The 19,406-nt window shown below is 38.4% G+C and overlaps 1 protein-coding gene and 1 pseudogene across 1 annotated transcript; both read left to right on the plus strand.

Moving 5' to 3' along the window:
- The first annotated feature begins 15,818 nt into the window (after nt 1–15,818).
- Nucleotides 15,819–18,324, plus strand: LOC148929492 (uncharacterized). Its single transcript, XM_089056867.1, has 5 exons — nt 15,819–15,905; nt 16,001–16,128; nt 16,378–17,004; nt 17,098–17,788; nt 18,283–18,324. The coding sequence occupies exons 1-5, from the start codon at nt 15,819–15,821 to the stop codon at nt 18,322–18,324; spliced, it is 1,575 nt and encodes a 524-aa protein (XP_088912993.1).
- Nucleotides 18,325–18,547: 223 nt separating this feature from the next.
- Nucleotides 18,548–19,243, plus strand: LOC148929493 (secreted RxLR effector protein 161 pseudogene; annotated as a pseudogene).
- Nucleotides 19,244–19,406: the final 163 nt, after the last annotated feature.

Here is a 19,406-nt window from a genome sequence, read left to right on the forward strand (position 1 = left end):
CCTCGTCTACTATCCGAATCCGATCCCCAGTGGGTCGGATCCGAAAGAGCGTTTCCGGGTCAGCCGCAACGCGTTAGCTTGGATTAAGGAGGCCGTCTCCTCCACTGAGGCTGATGTCGTCAGACATTTCGGCACTGATAATGCTGTCTACTTTGTTTTCCTCACCACCAGTATTTCCCAATTGATTGTCCCATTTATTTGTATTTAGAGGAAATTGTGTATGACGTGGAAGGCTAAATCCATGATTTATTTGCCATTTTGTATTCATATCAAAAGCCTTAAATTTAGTAGTCCCTCCGTCTCAAAAAGTTTGTCACTTATAAAATTTGTCACATTTCACTTTCGTCATTTTGATTTCCAAATAATTACACATAATATTTCCTCGAATCTAAATCAATTGAATAGTAAACAACATATCATAATGATAATATAATTCATTATTTTAAAATTTCGAGACCGACCGAACTTCATGATTTTTGTGGCAATTTTTCCAAAAACTTTATTAGTATTTGAATGGGAATGAGAAAAAAAAAATGAGAAAAGAAGTTTCAAATAAACCATGTGTCATCTACTAATAATTGTTGCATGATACAGAACGGCAGCCTCGGTTATGGCCATTTGTGGTAGCCACGTATTGGGTATCTTTCGTTGCATACAAACTCCTGTGGCGAGCTGATAGGATCTCGATCTAGCAAATCTCGCCAAAGATCATCTTCAATATTCCTTTCTTATTTTAGCATATCTCTTATTTTAGTTATTTATCTTTAGATATTTTGCATATTTTTTGTAATCTTTTATTTTAATTATGTTTCTTGATTAGCAAGACAGGTTTAGAATTCTATATAATAGAATTCTATCGTATTTTCATTCATTGAGAATTAAGAAATAAAAGAGGTTCTATCGATGCGAAAAGAGCACGCGTACGACAGATATTGATCGGAAAATATGATAAATCACCCCTAGTTGAAGTTCTAGGGTTTTGGAACAAGAATGAGAAAAGAAGTGTTTTTGAAGAAAAGGGCGAGATTTGCTAGATCGAGGACCCTATCACGAGCATACAAATTTGTGGCTGACATGAGGGCCGAAGCCCTCATGTCGCCCCATTTGAAGAATGAACAATTTGCTGCCCTTGTCCGAGACATACCTGCCCCCGAAGAAGGCCAAACTTGACAAGTCCATTCCTATTTCATGGGAATCTATCCAGACACATACTACAAGTCCATGGTTCTCTTCTCACAAACAACACAAAGGTAAATTAGCGTGCATGTGTTGGCCTAGTGATAGAGTGCATATATTGTAACTTGTGTCCCAGTAAATTCTGAGAGGGGCAGAAGGATGCGGCCGCCCTCGAGTGAGAAATATATTGTTTTAGTACTATTAATTTCGCCCCTCCAAAATTGTATGTCACTGAACGCTTTCATCTCAGGCCAACAAAATTTATAAAGAGTTGGAACGATACAGAGAGAAGTTTAAGGGTGCAGAGGCCGGACGAATGAGGCCGACTACTAGAACCGGCTTCATGGGGCTTATAGGTCAAAAGGTGGATGCAATAGAGTACTACGATAACATGATAAGAGAGCTAGTACCGAAGCTAGAATCCGAGCAGAAGGTGACCCTCAGAGACAAACACTTCTCCGCAGCTATCGTTTTCTTCACCAGCAGGGCAGCAGCAGCCGCAGCTGCAGCCGCGCAGAGCCTACACAACACCATGGTGGATCACTGGACCGTGGTGGAGGCCCCCAAGCCCTCCAACTGCTATGGACCAACCTGTCCAAGAACTTCTACGAGAGAGTGATTCGGCAGTATCTCATCTACTCCATAGTGTTGGACACCATCATCTTCTAAATAGGACGTTGGCAGTTCGAGGAGATATGAAGTATGGGAAAAGATTCCCTGATGATATGCTGATTCTTACCATCGTCCTATGCTATTCGGTCATGGCTCCCATGATTCTTCTCTTTGGAGTTATGTATTTCGCTTTGGGATTTCTCGTTAAATCATACTCCCTTCGTCCATAAATAAATGCTCCAATATGACTCTGCACGAATTTTAAAAAGTACTATAAGAGAAAACAAACAGAAAAAAAAAGTTACTAGTAGTGAATTTTAACTTGATTGTTTTTTTGCTACTTTACATTTTTAGTATAAGACAATTGACGTGTGAATATCTCAACAATATTGTATGTATCAACAGGTGCTCAGAGTGTACGTGCGCTCATACGAGAGTTATGGGCGGATGTGACTGCACATGTACAACCGCATCATGGCGACGTTGATCCTGTCTCAACAATATTGTATGTATCTCTTATAGTCTAACATTTCCGTTAATACTCATAAATAATCCGCTGCAACCTCTTCCAATATGCGATTATCAAAATGTTCTATAAATCCTTCAGCGACCCAAAGTTTAAGAACATCCCGCGCGTGAATCTTTTCATCTTCTGGAAATGCTCCAAGGAGTAGGAAACAAGGCTTTAGATGAGCAGGCAAGTATCGATAAATCAAAGATAAAACATTCAAGCAGTGCTCATCGTTCCCTGTAGAATACAAAATTGATTGTGCAACATTTTCCCAGTAGGCAAGAGCCGAAGGGAATCAAACTCCATACCTATCAGATAAAATGTGATCAATTGTGATCCGATTTGAAATGTGCAGGACCAAAAAATCCAAAAGATAAAATTTAGGACCAAAATCATTAAATGATCATATGTTCAGGACTAGTTTTGGCCTTTACTCTTAATTCTAATATTTTGTGGATAAGTTATTTACTAATCTTTAACACTAGTATTTTATCATTCACTAAATCTTAATATTGACCTAGATTATGTATAAGTTTAAATATTTTAAGCAAATATTAAATTTTCATTATACTTATCATCAACTAAGTTTAATAACATGTTATTATTAACTAAAATTTAATGTTATAATTATAGATTCTGATCAAAATTCAACATATATTATTATAAATTTTTATATAATTATATAATACTATATATTTAATTATATATGCTACAGTAAAACGATTCGACCAGTAGTTGAACAGATCTGACCAGTTGAAACGTGAACCAGTTGTTAATTATGGAGTCTAATCTCCTACCATATTTAGGATTTGTTTCCTAGAAGTATATTTCCTTGTGATAGATTTATTCCATAGAAGATATTTCCTTATGGAATATGTTTCCTATTTTGACTAGAATTAGGGTTCTCTATTTTGCTTATAAATAGAGGTGTCCCCTCATTGTAAAATCATCCTGAAATTTTATAGTGAAATCCCTGGCTTGGCATCGCCCCCAGACGTAGATACACTTTGTATCGAACTGGGTAATCAATTCGTTGTGTTCATTCTCCTTTTATATTCGTGATTGCCCGTGTTTATTTCCCAACAACTGGTATCTAGAGCCTAGGGTTTTGAGAGGCAGAAATCACGATGGGGATCGACGGAAAGATTGCTGTAGAGAAGTTTGACGGATCTGATTTCGGATTTTGGAAGATGCAGATTGAGGATTACCTGTACGGTAAAGATTTGTGGAAACCTTTAAAAGCCAAACCCGAAAAGATGGAACCGGAGGAGTGGGAGCTGCTGGACAGAAAAGCGATGAGCGCGATTAGGCTATCGTTGTCCAAGGAGGTGGCTTATCACACGACTGCAGCAAAGTCGACGAAGGAGATGATGAAGATCTTGGAGGATATGTATCAGAAACCATCAATGGCAAACAAGGTACATCTGATTAGACGATTGTTTAATTTTAGAATGCAAGAGGGAAAGGAGGTGCAACAACATCTCAACGAGTTCAACATGATTACTTCGCAACTGAACTCTGTTGATATTAAATTCGCTGATGAAATTCGTGCCCTAATTTTGCTATCGTCCCTGCCTGAGAGTTGGGCTGGCACAGTGACAGCAGTTACTGCTGCAGAGACAAACCTAACAGTTGACAGAGTAAGAGATCTGATGATTGGTGAGGAAGTTCGCCGGAAAGAATCAGGATCTTCTACTTCTGGTTCAGTATTGAGTACAGAACAGAGAGGCAGATCGAAGGGAAGGCAAAATCGTGGAAGATCAAAATCCAGAGGAAGGAGCCAATCCAAGAAGGATTTGGATCGAGTTAAATGCTGGAATTGTGATGAGTTTGGACACTTTAGAAATCAGTGTGAGGCACCGAAGAAATATAAGAATAAGGATCAGAAAGAGAAGAATACTGCAAACGCTACCATGTCAGATGACGATGGCGAGGCGTTGGTCCTAAGTGTGAGTAGTCCGATGGAATCGTGGGTATTGGATTCTGGAGCGTCGTTCCATTCATGCAGCAATGTGGAGGTAATGGAAAACTACGTTTCTGGCGATTTAGGGAAAGTATATCTGGCTGATGACGAGCCCTTAGATATCGTGGGAAAGGGAAACGTGAAGGTAGTGACATCCAATGGATCCGTAATAAAACTGAATGGAGTCAGACACATTCCTGGATTACAGAGAAACTTGATTTCGATTGGGCAGCTTGATGCAGAAGGGTACACGGTAACATTTGGCTGCAGCAATTGGAAGATTACCAAGGGAGCTATGATAGTAGCTCGAGGTAAGAAGGAGGGTACGTTGTATACCACAACTAACTCCAAAGATTGCATTGATCTTGCAAGTGAAGCAAATAATGCAGATTTGTGGCATTGTCGTCTTGGCCACATGAGCGAGAAAGGGATGAAGATAATGTGCTCAAAAGGTTTACTGCCGGGCCTGAAAACAGTTGAAGTTGGCCTATGCGAGGATTGCGTGTTTGGGAAACAGAAAAGGGTGAGTTTCTCAAGAGGAGGCAGAAAATTGAAGACGCAGAAGTTGGAGTTGGTCCATAGCGATCTATGGGGACCAGCACCTGTGAAGTCCCTAGGAGGCTCTGAATATTATATGACATTCATCGACGACTCTACTCGAAAGGTATGGGTTTATTTTCTGAAGAGTAAATCTGATGCGTTTGATACTTTCAGAAAGTGGAAAGCCCTTGTTGAAACTGAAACCGGGCTGAAGGTGAAGTGTCTAAGATCCGATAATGGAGGAGAATATGAACTTGCAGAGTTCAAGGAGTTTTGCGCAGAGAATGGAATTCGCATGGAGAAGACTGTGAAAGGAACTCCACAGCAGAATGGAATCGCGGAGCGCATGAACAGAACGTTGAATGAGCGAGCAAGATGCATGAGGTTGAAAAGTGGATTGCCAAAGAATTTTTGGGCAGATGCAGTCAGCACAGCTGCGTTCCTAATCAACAGAGGTCCATCAGTTCCGTTGGAGTTTCGGATACCCGAGGAGGTTTGGACAAGAAAAGAGGTGAATCTATCTTACCTACGTATCTTTGGTTGTGTTGCTTATGCTCATGTTAGTTCTGTTGAGAGAAGTAAGTTGGATGCCAAATCTATTAAGTGTACGTTCATTGGTTATGGAGGCGATGAGTTCGGTTATAGACTCTGGGATGAGCAAAACCGTAAGGTTATTCGCAGTAGAGATGTCATTTTCAATGAACAAGTATTGTACAAGGATAGATTGGAGGCGTCGAGTTCCAGCAGTTCTGAGCCCCAAGTGGTCGAGCTAGACATCTCAAACTCGAGTGGGAGCAAGGAGAGTCAGAATGCTGAAGAGGTGCTTGAAGAAGAACCGAGCACTCCACCACCGATTATTCCGCTGCCTAAACAAACTAGAGAGCGACGTGCACCTGATAGGTACTCGCCCTCTAATTACTATTTGTTACTTACTGATGGTGGTGAACCTGAGTGTTACGCAGAGGCAGGAGAAGGCCCTGATAAACGAAGGTGGAAAATTGCCATGGATGACGAGTTTGCCTCTCTTCTCCTGAATGGCACATGGGAGCTTGTGGAACTTCCAAAAGGGAAAAAGGCATTGCATTGCAAGTGGGTCTATCGAATCAAAGGTGAAGCTGATGGTAGCAAGCGCTACAAGGCTAGGCTGGTTGTCAAGGGATTTGAGCAACGATACGGTATTGATTATACAGATGTCTTCACTCCTGTTGTGAAATTGACTACTATTCGTTTAGTGTTGAGTATGGTAGCTGCAGAAAATCTATTGTTACATCAGATGGATGTAAAGACGGCATTCCTTCATGGTGATTTGGAGGATGAGTTGTACATGACACAGCCTGAGGGATTCGTAGTAAAAGGAAAGGAAAATCTTGTGTGCAAGTTGAAGAAGAGCTTGTATGGTTTAAAGCAAGCTCCAAAGCAGTGGTACAAAAGGTTTGATGGATTCATGATGGAGATTGGCTATAAAAGATGCTATGCTGACCATTGTTGTTACTACAAGAGGTTTGACAAGAGCTATCTTATCCTGTTATTATATGTTGATGATATGTTGATCGCAGGAGGTGATCCAAAGGAAATGGATAAGTTGAAAAAGCAATTGTCTGAACGATTCTCCATGAAAGATCTTGGAGAGGCTAATCAAATTTTGGGCATGAGAATCGAGCGTGACAAGGCGGCAGGAAAATTGTATCTTTCGCAAGCTGCTTACATTGGTAAGGTTTTGGAAAGATTCAACATGGATAATTCGAAGCCAGTAAGTGTGCCTTTGGGCAGTCACTTCAAGCTATCGAAGAAGGAGTCGCCGAGTACAAAAGAAGAACGTGCTGAGATGAAGAAAGTTCCTTATGCTTCAGCAATTGGCAGTATTATGTATGCAATGGTGTGTACGAGGCCGGATATTGCACAAGCAGTTGGAGTAGTGAGTCGGTTCATGGGTGATCCGGGCAAGCAACATTGGGAAGCAGTTAAATGGATCCTTAGATACTTGAGAGGTACTACAGAAAGAGTCTTATGTTTCAATGGCAAGAATGTCGAGTTGGCAGGTTATGTGGATGCAGACTTGGCGTCCAATGATCTTGATGGGAGAAGAAGCACAACCGGGTATGTATTTACTTATGGTGGTACTGCTATTTCATGGACTTCTAAGTTGCAGAAGACCGTTGCTTTGTCTACTACGGAGGCTGAATATGTAGCCGCGACGGAGGCAAGCAAGGAGATGGTGTGGTTGCAAAGTTTCTTAGATGAACTTGGTAAGGAGAACAAGAGTAGCAGACTCTACAGTGATAGTCAGAGTGCTATTTTCTTGGCAAAGAATCCAGCGTTTCATTCTAGGACAAAGCATGTGGAGTTGAAGTATCATTACATTCGACACCTAGTGGAGATGAAAATCCTGCAACTTGAGAAGATACTTGGAAGTGAGATCCAGCAGACATGTTTACTAAGGTGGTGACCTTAGAGAAATTGAAGCTATGCATAGCTTCAATTGGCCTTGAAACTTGAAGAGAAGGTTAGGCGATGCTAAGCGGATGCAGGGATGACATCACGAGGATATGGTGGCGTAGGAGTTGTTAGTCTCCAAGTGGGAGATTGTTAATTATGGAGTCTAATCTCCTACCATATTTAGGATTTGTTTCCTAGAAGTATATTTCCTTGTGATAGATTTATTCCATAGAAGATATTTCCTTATGGAATATGTTTCCTATTTTGACTAGAATTAGGGTTCTCTATTTTGCTTATAAATAGAGGTGTCCCCTCATTGTAAAATCATCCTGAAATTTTATAGTGAAATCCCTGGCTTGGCATCGCCCCCAGACGTAGATACACTTTGTATCGAACTGGGTAATCAATTCGTTGTGTTCATTCTCCTTTTATATTCGTGATTGCCCGTGTTTATTTCCCAACACCAGTAACTCCGTCGGGTTACATACCTGTCCGGTTTTTAAAACATTAACGGCAGTACTACCTACCAATACGTTAACTGCAACAATTCCCACCCCTACAAAACGTGGGTGAAGAAGAATTATTAAACTTCGTATTCCACTTTAGAAATCCATTTCGTAATCCTAACTATTCAATTCCACTCTATTCTAAATAAAAGAGTGAAGTGGATCGTATTCATTTTTTTTGTTTCTTTCACTATAAGTACTCCTTCCGTTCCATAGTTATGGATGCATTTCTTTTCAGCACAGAGATTAAGAAAAATTGTGTTAGGTGAGTTAAATAAAGAGAGAATAAAGTGGAAAATGAAAAAGGTAGAATAATTGGAATAATAGAAACGGAAATGAAATAATAGCATTGAGGAAGAATAATATAGTTGGGCCTTTGAGGAAGAATAATATGTTAACAGATTTAAGAATTGATGAAACAACAAATAACGATACAATAAAATTAATTCGTTTAGTTCAAAGAATTATACTCCATATCGACCATTAAAAGTTTGCCAAATTCAGAAAATAATTATATTTCAACCCACCCAAATACCCGGCTATATTTCAATGAAGTCGCGCAATGCTAAACCACGTATGAAATACAGTCTGACTAGAATTAATTCTTTGTCTTTTAAGTTATTTTGGCTTCTATATTTCTTAATTAAGTTATATTAGTATCATATTTAAATTTTATGTATAAATATGAATGTCCTTATTAATTTTACATTTTACTAGTTACATAATGTTAATTTTTATATAAAAATAGATATTATAAATTTATAACAATTAAATTTGTTATTTAATTTTAAAAAATAATGTGATGCATAAAATTTATAACTTGTTAGCAACCAATAAATGGAAAAAGGCTATTTCATTAATTGTCAATAGTAGTAATTACACATTGAATGGAAATCCATACATTTCAACAAAAGAAAGACATTCAAACTAAGAGAGAATCAAAATCACTTAAACGCCGGAACTTTACAGAGGGGGCAGAAGTTTTCGCCGCAGACGAGCCACCGCCGTATGCAGTCGGGATGAAATTCGTGGCGGCAATCCAATGTAGTCACCGATCCCCGGTACAGATCATCGAGACATATGCAACAAACTTCTTCTTCATCTTGATTCGTGTCGTCGCAGCGACGTGTCCTGAAACAGGAGAGAACGTCGTCTTCGGACGAATCCACGTGGCCGCCGGATTGAGGCGACCAGACCCTGACCACGACGTCGTAGCCTTGAAAGTGCAAGACCTTAAGAGTAACTCCATCATGTGCCGCTGCTTGATCCCAACCGTACATCATCGTCGCATACTCCTCTAACTCCTCCACGCCCACTGGCCACCGTAAAATCGCCACCGGCTCAACCTCAAGAGTATATGTCTGTTCCATCGCCATTGGTTTTGGTATGAAATTTGATAGAGAAAGAGAAGCTTTAGGGTTTTGAGAAGTGTGACAAATGGCGTGAGCTTTGAAGATAATATAAGCTTTCTTTAGCTCAAATTAATATTTTGGGAAAAATATCTGATTTTGTGTTTCATTATGGAAATTTTAATTACTGAGACTCACATGGAAAGTAACTTTTGTTTCGATAATTGAAATTGAAATTTGATTTTTCAGGTAGATTCTATCTAATGGAGATACTTTCCTTATTTATAATAATATTAAGAATAATTTATTCAAGTGTGACAATTTAATTGAAGGCCATATCTTACAAAACAAATTTTGGAATAAAAAATTGAAACTTTTTTAATATGGAAGGAAATTTACAATAGCCAAGTCAAGGAGAGAGAGGATATGTGTCGATCGAAAAGATTGCATATAACTAAATCATTGACATTACCATAACTGAAAGTGTTTTCTATTAAATTCGTACTAAATTTTTGTTACTAAGTGGCGTCTTTTACTCAATTTTGACCTTTTGGGATAATTGGCGTCTCCACTATTATTGACATGGTAGATGATGCTATGTTGTTTAGTTGGGTTTGGGTTTGGGTTTGGATTTGGATTTGTTAATGTCAAAGTCGATATAATTTTACCTATTTATTATATCAAGATCAATTTAATCAAACCGTCAACTTATCTTAAGGCCATAATGCCATAGTAGTATTTATTCTACTAAAACAAATTATAACTACATAGTGTTTTATGTTTTATTTTTAATAATTATATTTATTCAAAAATTAAACTACTTTTCAATTCCATCAAACATAGAAATTCTATGAAAATATACTCAAGAATAACGGAGAGCTAGGATTTTGACATTGAAAATTTAAGCAAAAGAGACGTGGTAAGGATCCTTTATATTTTTCCTCATTCTTTTTTTACATAATTTGATTAATATATAGAGTATCAAACATATGCATTGTTGGATAAAATCATGACTTTGATCGAAGCGCATATAATTGTATTAATACATCTCTCAACAAATCCAAGAATCGATGAAACAATAAGATTAAATCGTTTAGTTCAAAGAATTACTATTACATTAGCAATAACAGTTCCCAAATTAAAACAAAAAAAAAAAAAAAAAAGTTGCTATTATAACTAGTTCGTCAATTGATACTAAGAGAATCTAGCATTAAGTGAAGTGGCTCCTTGATTGCTGTGGCTTTGCAGAGGGGGCAGAAGTTCTTGCCGCGGACGAGCCACCTCCGTATGCAGTCCGGATGGAACTTGTGCCCGCAATCCAAACTAGTCACCAATTCTCGGTACAGATCGTCTAGACATATGCAACAAACTTCTTCTTCATCTTGGTCGGTTTCGTCGCAGCAACGTGTCTTGAAACTGGAAAGGACGTCGTCTTCGGGCGAATCCACGTGGTCGTCGGTGTTGGTTACAGTCCAGACGCGGATATGCAAACCGTAGCAATTGGGAAGAAAGGAAGAGAAGCCGGGAGGAGGGGTGGCTTCAAAGGGCAAGATCTCAACGGTAGTTCCTTCATATTGGGCTAATTCATTAAACCTCGTCGCTGTCGTTTCGTATTCCTCCATGCTCCATGGCCACCATAAAATTGTTTCCGATTCAAGAGCGCGTGTCTCTGTCTGTGTCGCATCCATCGCCTTTGATCTTCGGGAGAAATTTGTGAGCTGGAGAATTTGGTGTTTAGAGAAGTATGAGTAATGAGGCGAGAGGTTGATAAGTTATATAGGGTTGCTTCAGCCTAAATATTTTGGTAAGTATCTGATTTTGTGCGTTTTGATTATGGATAATTTCATTATCGAGACATGGAGAGTAGCTTTAGATTAGCTTTGGGAAATTAAACAAACAAAATAAACGAGATCTTATATTTCGATATGATTACTATCCAAGAAATAGTAGTACTACATAAACTACTTATAATTCGAAGTATTTACCAAAAATGTGCTCTTCTTTGCGATATTGATACATTTCAAATTTGCGTTGTGGTTGCACTCTGGCTAATTAGATAAATATTGATTATTTGTCAACTCGATTCTAACTAAGGCGATTAATTCCTTATTTATTATATTAAGATTATTTATTTAATCATAGCGTGACAAACCCAAAATTTTATTTTAAGGCCATGTTTTATAATTTACGCTACTAAAACAAATTCAGAAATAAAAAATTTGGAACTTTTACTCTTATGAAAGGAACTTTATCAATAGCCAGATATTTACCCTAACTACATTTTGCATAGTAAAAACGTTAAAAGATTATTTATTTGGGAGGTAATCAACATCATACTACACAAATCGAATAAATCAAGTGATAATAGAACAAATGTTAGTTTTACAAAAGAAATTTACGTGCCTTGGTACCAGACTTACGGCCGGATGTGGCCCCACATGTACAACCTCGTAGCAATATCGTTGCTCTTGTATCAAGCCATGATGGTGGGCTACTTTGGTGCAAAGAGTTCGTCTACACTCCGGTTCTGATCCCACTTCCTATTTTGAGCCTCCTCTTTATATACTTCTACACGAAGAAGTACTACCGCTTTTTCCAGTCGACAACGCTGGACGTTGCCTGCCGGGAACTGAAGGAGACTCCCAATATGGATGGCGTGTTCAGGTCTTACGTAGCATTTAGCTTGAGTACGGAGAAGACGGCCGAAGTGTGACAAACACGGATTTTGCATGTATTTAAGGATTAGATTTGACTCGTTTTAAATGTCAATCGTGCAAATTATGTTCTTAAATTGCATATGTTATACATTTGGTATTTTTGATGTGTTTGTTAATAAATGATAGAAAAAGATAGAAAAAAGGTGCAAAAAGGCCAAGGTGCAACAGCCTCTGTTCGAGCCCATTCTGCCATCAGATTTGGAGTCCAATCAGTGATTTATGCATACCATTATCTTCCTCTTCGAAAGAGCTTCGTGTGGATATATCGCACGTCTCAATTGGAGTTCTGTGGAGAAAGTTATGTCTATTCTACGAACGTTGCACAGTGCAGTCAAAGCTGGCGGAAATTTAGGCGGAAATTCATGGAAGAAAAGAAATTATTATATTGGGAAGCCAAATCTCTTCTATTTCTTGTAGGCCACGAAATTTATCAAGCTAAACCTTTTCCCACCCTATAAATACCTCTTAACCTAATTTATATTCTCGATCTCGGAGTCTCCAATGCTTCCCCCTCTCTACACTTTCATCCATCCATCCATCTCATATTCCACACATAACGATCCATCTTCCATTGGAGCGGAGCTCTGCAGATCCAGGCAAGAGAAGACTGGAGATTGGAGATTCAACCTTTTGTTTCATCTATTTCTTTCATGTCTTGTACTTTATTTGTAGTTTTTACTTGTCTATGAGTAGAACAACTTTTATGGATTTTTTGGTGAAGATATTAAATTGATTTTCCTTGTTAGCTCTTGCAGTTATTTGTTTATCCTTATGCCTCCTATATTCAATTGATTAGATACCTCTTGAATACATATTAGAGTTGATTAGAGTACTCGAGAGATGAAATAGTTGACTTGGAAAAGGGATAACTCACACTTTAATTCAATAGAACTCGGGAGAGTTGAGGTTTCACGTGAGGTCATTGGTTTTAACGATCTTTTAGGAGTTAGGTCTAAGAATTAGAAGGGGACTTCAATTATTACATCTAATCTACAGATTTCTCACCTCGGGAGGGGGTTTATGAAAGGATATGGGCTAGAATTAGATTAATATGGATTAATTAATTATAGTTGGGCTACAATTATATTAGTCCATAAGCCCAACAATCATGAAACCCTAGTGACTCTTCATCTATATAATGGTTATTTATTCTCCATTGTGGAAGAACAGAAATAGCGTAACATTAGAGAGAAAATACGTAAAGCTTTGTAGAGAGAATTCCTAGCATTCTTCTACGGAGCAATTGTACCGGGATAGTTCCTGCATCGGATTGGATTACACGTGGACCTCGATAGTGGTGGATTCAACTTGCAGGATTCAATCACAGAAGAAAACAACACAACAAGTAAGATTTAGTTTCGTTGTGTTTTACGTGCTCAACTTGCAATATAATTATGAATCTAGATCTGTATTCTTGTATGCAATTTCCGCTGCGCTCATTAGATGAATACAAGAATTCCCAACAGTGGTATCAGAGCCCTGGTTCAGGGCTGGGCCTGTGTCGCTCGGGGTTCGGTGGTTGCGCTTGCAAGTTCTCCGATGTGACGAGCTCGACCAAGACCTGTGGTGACCTGGTGACCTGTAACATGGGGTAGACATGTGGTCTGTGGTCTGGTGGTCTTGGTTTGAGGGGGGGATTGAAAGGGAGCAAACCATATCCCACATCGGAGAATGAACAAGACTTGCAAGTGTATAAATGGGCTACCCCTACTCCATTAGTATGAGGCCTTTTGGGGAGATCCCCAAGAGCAAAACCGTGAGGGCTTTGCCCAAAGCGGACAATATCATACTAATGTGGAGTTCGGGTGTGCGCCACCGAGACCCAACAGTGGTATCAGAGCCCGGGGCTCGATTCATAATTAATTTTGTATTTGCTAATTACTTGTGGATTAATTACATAATTGTGTTGGAATGAGAAATTAAATTTCTTATTTCGTTTCTGGAAATCTACGATCCGAAAACTTTTGGAGTTTCATAATGAAATTTGATTTCATTTAAGTTTTGAACAAGTACATGATGAAAATTACTTGAGTTTTGCAAAATCAAATCATGGAATTAGATTTCTCCTTTCTCGTTTCGAACATGATAGGATATTATGGAAAACATTGTTTATTAGAATTGAGATTTGTTTCTTGATTCCTAAGTATTTCCAAAGAAAATTATATTCTGTCAAAAGGAAACTTTATTATGTTTCAAAAAATTTTCAGTATTAAAATTTGATTCAAAGTTTATAGTTTTTCCAAGCAAGTTGGTTTTGTGAGTAATTATTTCGGATAATTAAAATGACAGAGACATATAATTAATTAGACTAATTATATAAAACCTGTTACAGAAACATAGTTTATTAATTAGATTAATAAATTATTGTATAGTTTTATTAATTTAGAATTAATATTAAATATGCAATTATATTAATTTGGAGTTAATATAATCGATTAATCCACATTTAATTTGAGAATAAAAATTTGATTTTATTTGTTGAGCATTATTTGATGTCTTATTTGATAAGCATGCTATTTGATTTATGCTTATTTATTGTAACTATAGTAGTTAGAGACCGTGTTATACTATGTCTGGGTAGGCGGCGCCCAGTATGTGTAGTCCGTGTTATACTATGTCTGGGTAGGCGGCGCCCAGTATTTGTAGTCCGTGTTATACTATGTCTGGGTAGGCGGCGCCCAGTAATTGTTTGAAATTTAATATTGGATATTATATTCACATAACTAGTATCACACTTTTTCCCCATAAAATATAAGTCTTGTTTTGAAACAAACGCATCGTCCATCACAATTGTTTGATTTTTCTAGCCTTTTTGACCACGAGTTTTACGCCAAAGCGTTTACTCTAAATCCACAAGGCCTAGGTTCATTCATAGATGCATAGTTAGCATCGTGTGATGGGGTTGACTTGCTTAAATTGTTTAGTAAAGCCAAAGCGACCTAAATAGTTTATGGATGCATATTAATTAGATTAATAAACCAAGAATTGCAAAATAGTTGTTGCAATTGGCTTAGAGGCCTACCTTGTAATATTATTGTAGTGATCAGCCAAAGCAGGGGCTGCGATGATATGGACTTGGATCTTGGACCACTAAAATTTATATTTGATATAAATTCGTATTTTATGTTTGGGGGACATAATATATGTTAAAATTAGTGGGAGCTAATCAATACAAAATAAACCCTTGTTTGATTAGAGATACGAATGTGATCTTTATATGCTTTTCTAATTTACTTTTCATTGTATTTTTCTGTTCAGATAAAATGTCAAACTTGACCTACAAGTGTTTGATGGAAACACACAAATTGACTGGGTCAAATTTCACGGATTGGCTCCGTTGTTTGCGCTTGGTGCTAAGGCATGACAAAATTGATTATGTCTTGGACAAACCAATTGGTGTCGTTCCCAGTAAGGAATCTTCTGAGTTTGCTACGTTTGACGCAGCTGCTCATGAGAAACATGTTGAAAATGCAAATGATGCTCAGTGCATCATGCTGTCATCCATGAGTTTGGAACTTCAAAGACAACATGAGCACATGCTTCCATATGAGATGGTGAAACACTTGGAGAGTTTGTATGCTTCACAAGCTCAAACTATGGAGTATGAGATACTTCGCGATCTCTTCAAGTGCAAGCTTCATGATGGAGGCAAGGTTTCTGAGCATGTGCTGAAAATGATTGGTTTGATTGAAAGGTTAGCATCGATTGGAACGGTGCTCCCCGCAAATGTCTCAACAAACCTAATTCTGCAGTCTCTTCCTAGTAGTTTTGAGAATTTCATTGTGAATTTCAACATGAACAACACGAAGGTTGGGCTGCCAGAGTTGCACAACATGCTTAAGACTTATGAGTCTTCCACTACTAAGGTAAAATCTGTGCTCATGGTGAGCTCTTCTGCGAAGTCTTCCAAAGGGAAGAATAAGCAGCAACAGAAGAAGAAAGCATCTAAGGATGCTGTTCTAAAGCCTAAGAGTGGAGGGGCTAAGAAGAAGTCGAAGTTATCAAAGGATGAGTGTCTTTTCTGTCATGAGAAGGGACACTGGAAGAGAGACTGCCCAAAATTCAAGGCACAAGGTGCAGAAAGTGGGAGCTCAGGTATGTTTGTCATTGAGATAAATATGTCTATGAATAACTCACAATCTTGGGTATTAGATACAGCTTGTGGCTCACACATTTGTAATAATGTGCAGGGTCTAAGTGATTGCAGGAAAGTGAGGCCTGGGGAAGTTGATTTGCGTGTTGGGAATGGAGCAAGAGTTGCTGCCGAATGCGTGGGGACTTACAGATTGGATCTTCCCTCAGGACATAGACTAGAATTGTTCAATTGTTATTTCGTTCCAGTTATTTCTAAGAATATTATTTCCATTCCGATGTTAGACATTGAAGGTTTTTCCTTCCATTTTGCAAACAGCAAATGCTCGTTTTCTTTTAATGGATTGTTTTATGGAAACGCCACTCTTGAAAATGGATTATACATGCTTGAATACAAACGAAATATTCTCAATGTGCAAAACAAAAGACCTAAGCTATGTAATACGAATAATACAACTTATCTTTGGCATTGCAGACTTGGTCATATTAATGAGAAAAGAATAGCAAGATTGAGAAAGTTAGACTATCTCACTTCATTTGATTTAGAATCATATGGAGCTTGTGAATTCTGTCTCAAAGGAAAAATGACAAGTAAACCATTTTCCGGGAAAGGGGTACGTGCTAAAGATTTGCTAGAGTTAATTCACACAGATGTGTGTGGACCGTTTCCAACTCAAGCAAGAGGTGGTTATTCGTACTTCATAACTTTTACTGATGATTTATCAAGGTATGGATATGTGTATCTTATGAAACATAAATCTGAAGCCTTTGAGAAATTTAAAGAGTTTAAGTGTGAAGTTGAGAAACAACTTGGGAAAAGTATCAAGACTCTTCGATCAGATCGAGGAGGGGAATACTTGAGCCGAGAATTTCTTGATTACTTGAAGTCACATGGAATCCAGTCAGACTGGACACCTCCTGGTACACCTCAAATGAATGGAGTATCTGAAAGGAGAAATCGAACATTATTAGATATGGTTCGATCCATGATGAGCTTCGCCAGTCTCCCTTTATTCCTATGGGGTCATGCCTTACTAACGGCTATTTACATTCTAAATAGGGTTCCCTCTAAATCAGTCGAGAAAACACCATATGAGTTATGGTGTGGCAAGAAAGCAAGTCTTAACCATATCCGGACCTGGGGTTGTCCAGCTTTTGTTAAGAAAATGATGACTGATAAATTGGAAACTAAAAGTGAGAAATGTTATTTTGTGGGATATCCTAAAGAAACTAAAGGATATGAATTCTACTACCCTGGAGATCACAAGGTGATAATCTCTAGAAATGTGACGTTTCTTGAAGACAATTATGTCTTAAAGGAACAAGGTCACAATATTGTAGATCTTGAAGAAATTCAAGAACCACAAGATAACACTGAGGATGAGGTATTGTCAAATGGTTTGAACAATAACTCAGTGGGAGTTTTTGATGATCTATTGGGAGGGGAAATTACTCTTAGAGAGGACCTTAGAGAGACTCTCGAAGGACCACCTCAAGACAATGAGATGCATCACCTTAGAGAGACTCTCGAAGGACCACCTCAAGACAATGAGATGCATCAAAGACAAGATGATGCAATAGTTGCATCACCTCCACCTCAAGAAAATCATGGGGATATTCCTGAACCTTCTCACATACAGAATGAACAGCTTGAACCAGAGCAAAACCAACTCAATAGGCCTAGAAGGACTCGTCGTCCACCTGAGAGACTGAATCTAATGGTTGAGAACCAAGATGATGAAGTTGATTTAGATGATGATGAGCCTAAGACCTATACCGAGGCGGTGTCAGACACCGATCGAGAGAAGTGGCTTGAAGCCTTGATATCTGAAATGGACTCGATGTACTTCAACTTAGTCTGGGAACTAATTGACTTGCCAGATGGGGTTTACCCTATAGGCTGCAAATGGATCTTCAAAAAGAAGAGAGATGCAGATGGCAAAGTACAAACCTACAAGGCTAGGTTAGTGGCAAAGGGTTATAGTCAGCGCGAAGGCATTGACTATGATGAAACCTTCTCGCCAGTTGCTAAGATCAAGTCCATTAGGATATTACTTGCAATTGCTGCATACTACAATTTTGATATTTGGCAAATGGATGTCAAAACCGCATTTCTCAATGGAGAATTAGAAGGCGATGTCTATATGACACAGCCTGAAGGTTTTGTATCGAAAGAAAGGCCGAATGCAGTGTGCAAGCTAAAGAAGTCCATTTATGGACTTAAGCAAGCTTCCAGGAGTTGGAATATTTGTTTTGACAGAACAATCAAATCGTTTGGTTTTGTCAGAAGCAAAGAGGATCCATGTGTTTATAGTAAACGTGAAAATGGAAACGTCGTATACCTTATCATATATGTTGATGACATCTTGATTATGGGAAGCGATCGTTCCATGATGCAATCCGTGAAAGAGTGGTTGTCTAGATCCTTTATGATGAAGGATCTGGGTGATGCTTCTTATATCCTTGGAATTAAGATCTATCGAGATAGACCAAACAGGATGTTAGGATTATCACAATCCACTTACATAGACAAGTTGTTAAGGCGCTTCTCAATGGAGAATTCTAAGAAAGGTTTTCTTCCTATGGGACATGGCATTGTATTGTCAAAGAAGGATTGTCCTTCTAATGACAAAGAAAGAGACAACATGAAGAGGATCCCATATGCTTCGGCTATAGGATCTATTATGTATGCCATGATATCTACTAGGCCAGATGTGGCCTATGCGCTTAGCATGACAGGCAGATTTCAGCAAAATCCCGGTGAGGAACATTGGAAAACTGTTAAGACTATTCTTAAGTACCTTAGAAGGACTAAAGAATATTTCTTAGTCTATGGTGGACAACCAGAGTTATCAGTTACTGGGTATACTGATGCTAGTTTCCAAACAGACCATGACGACTATAAGTCTCAGTCTGGATATGTTTTTATCCTCAATGGTGGAGCAGTGAGTTGGAATAGTTCCAAACAAGGTACAACTGCCGATTCCACCACCGAAGCCGAGTATATTGCTGCATCTGAAGCTGCCAAAGAAGCTGTTGCTTTGTTAGAGTTCGTTAAGGAACTGGGTGTCGTTCCGAATGCCAGTAGTGCAATACCTTTGTACTGTGACAACACTGGTGTTGTTGCACAAGCAAAAGAACCCAGAGCTACGAACAGGAACAAGCATGTTCCCAGAAGATATCATCTGATCAGAGAAATAATTGAAAGAGGCGACATAAAATTAGAAAGAGTACCCACTGATGATAATTTGGCTGATCCTTTCACCAAACCGTTATGTATAGCAAAACACAACAAGCACTTTGAGAGCTTAGGTGTTAAGCATGTTGGTAGATGGCTTTGAATCAGTGGGAGTTAAAGTTTTATGTGTCTTAGAAACATTTTGTGTTGAGACAATATTACTTGATCACATTCTATGAAATTTAATTTTCTATGGGTTTTGTGCTCTTATTAGAATAATTGTTTTAAATGTTTGTCTTTATTCTAAATATCTGTTCCCTTGAATT

This window comes from Salvia hispanica, chromosome 4 (genome assembly GCF_029641045.1).
Source record: "Salvia hispanica isolate PSC_SH4W2 chromosome 4, Shi_PSC_v1, whole genome shotgun sequence".
In the NCBI taxonomy this organism is placed as follows: Eukaryota; Viridiplantae; Streptophyta; class Magnoliopsida; order Lamiales; family Lamiaceae; genus Salvia; species Salvia hispanica.

Bases quoted from the DNA above. Each gene is read 5' to 3' on its own strand.
- LOC148929492 (XM_089056867.1), top strand. From the start codon at position 15,819: ATGAGTGTCTTTTCTGTCATGAGAAGGGACACTGGAAGAGAGACTGCC. The intron at 17,005-17,097 runs GTGTGGCAAGAA...GGAAACTAAAAG, and splicing joins AAAACACCATATGAGTTATG to TGAGAAATGTTATTTTGTGG. The intron at 17,789-18,282 runs GTTTACCCTATA...GATTATGGGAAG, and splicing joins TAATTGACTTGCCAGATGGG to CGATCGTTCCATGATGCAAT.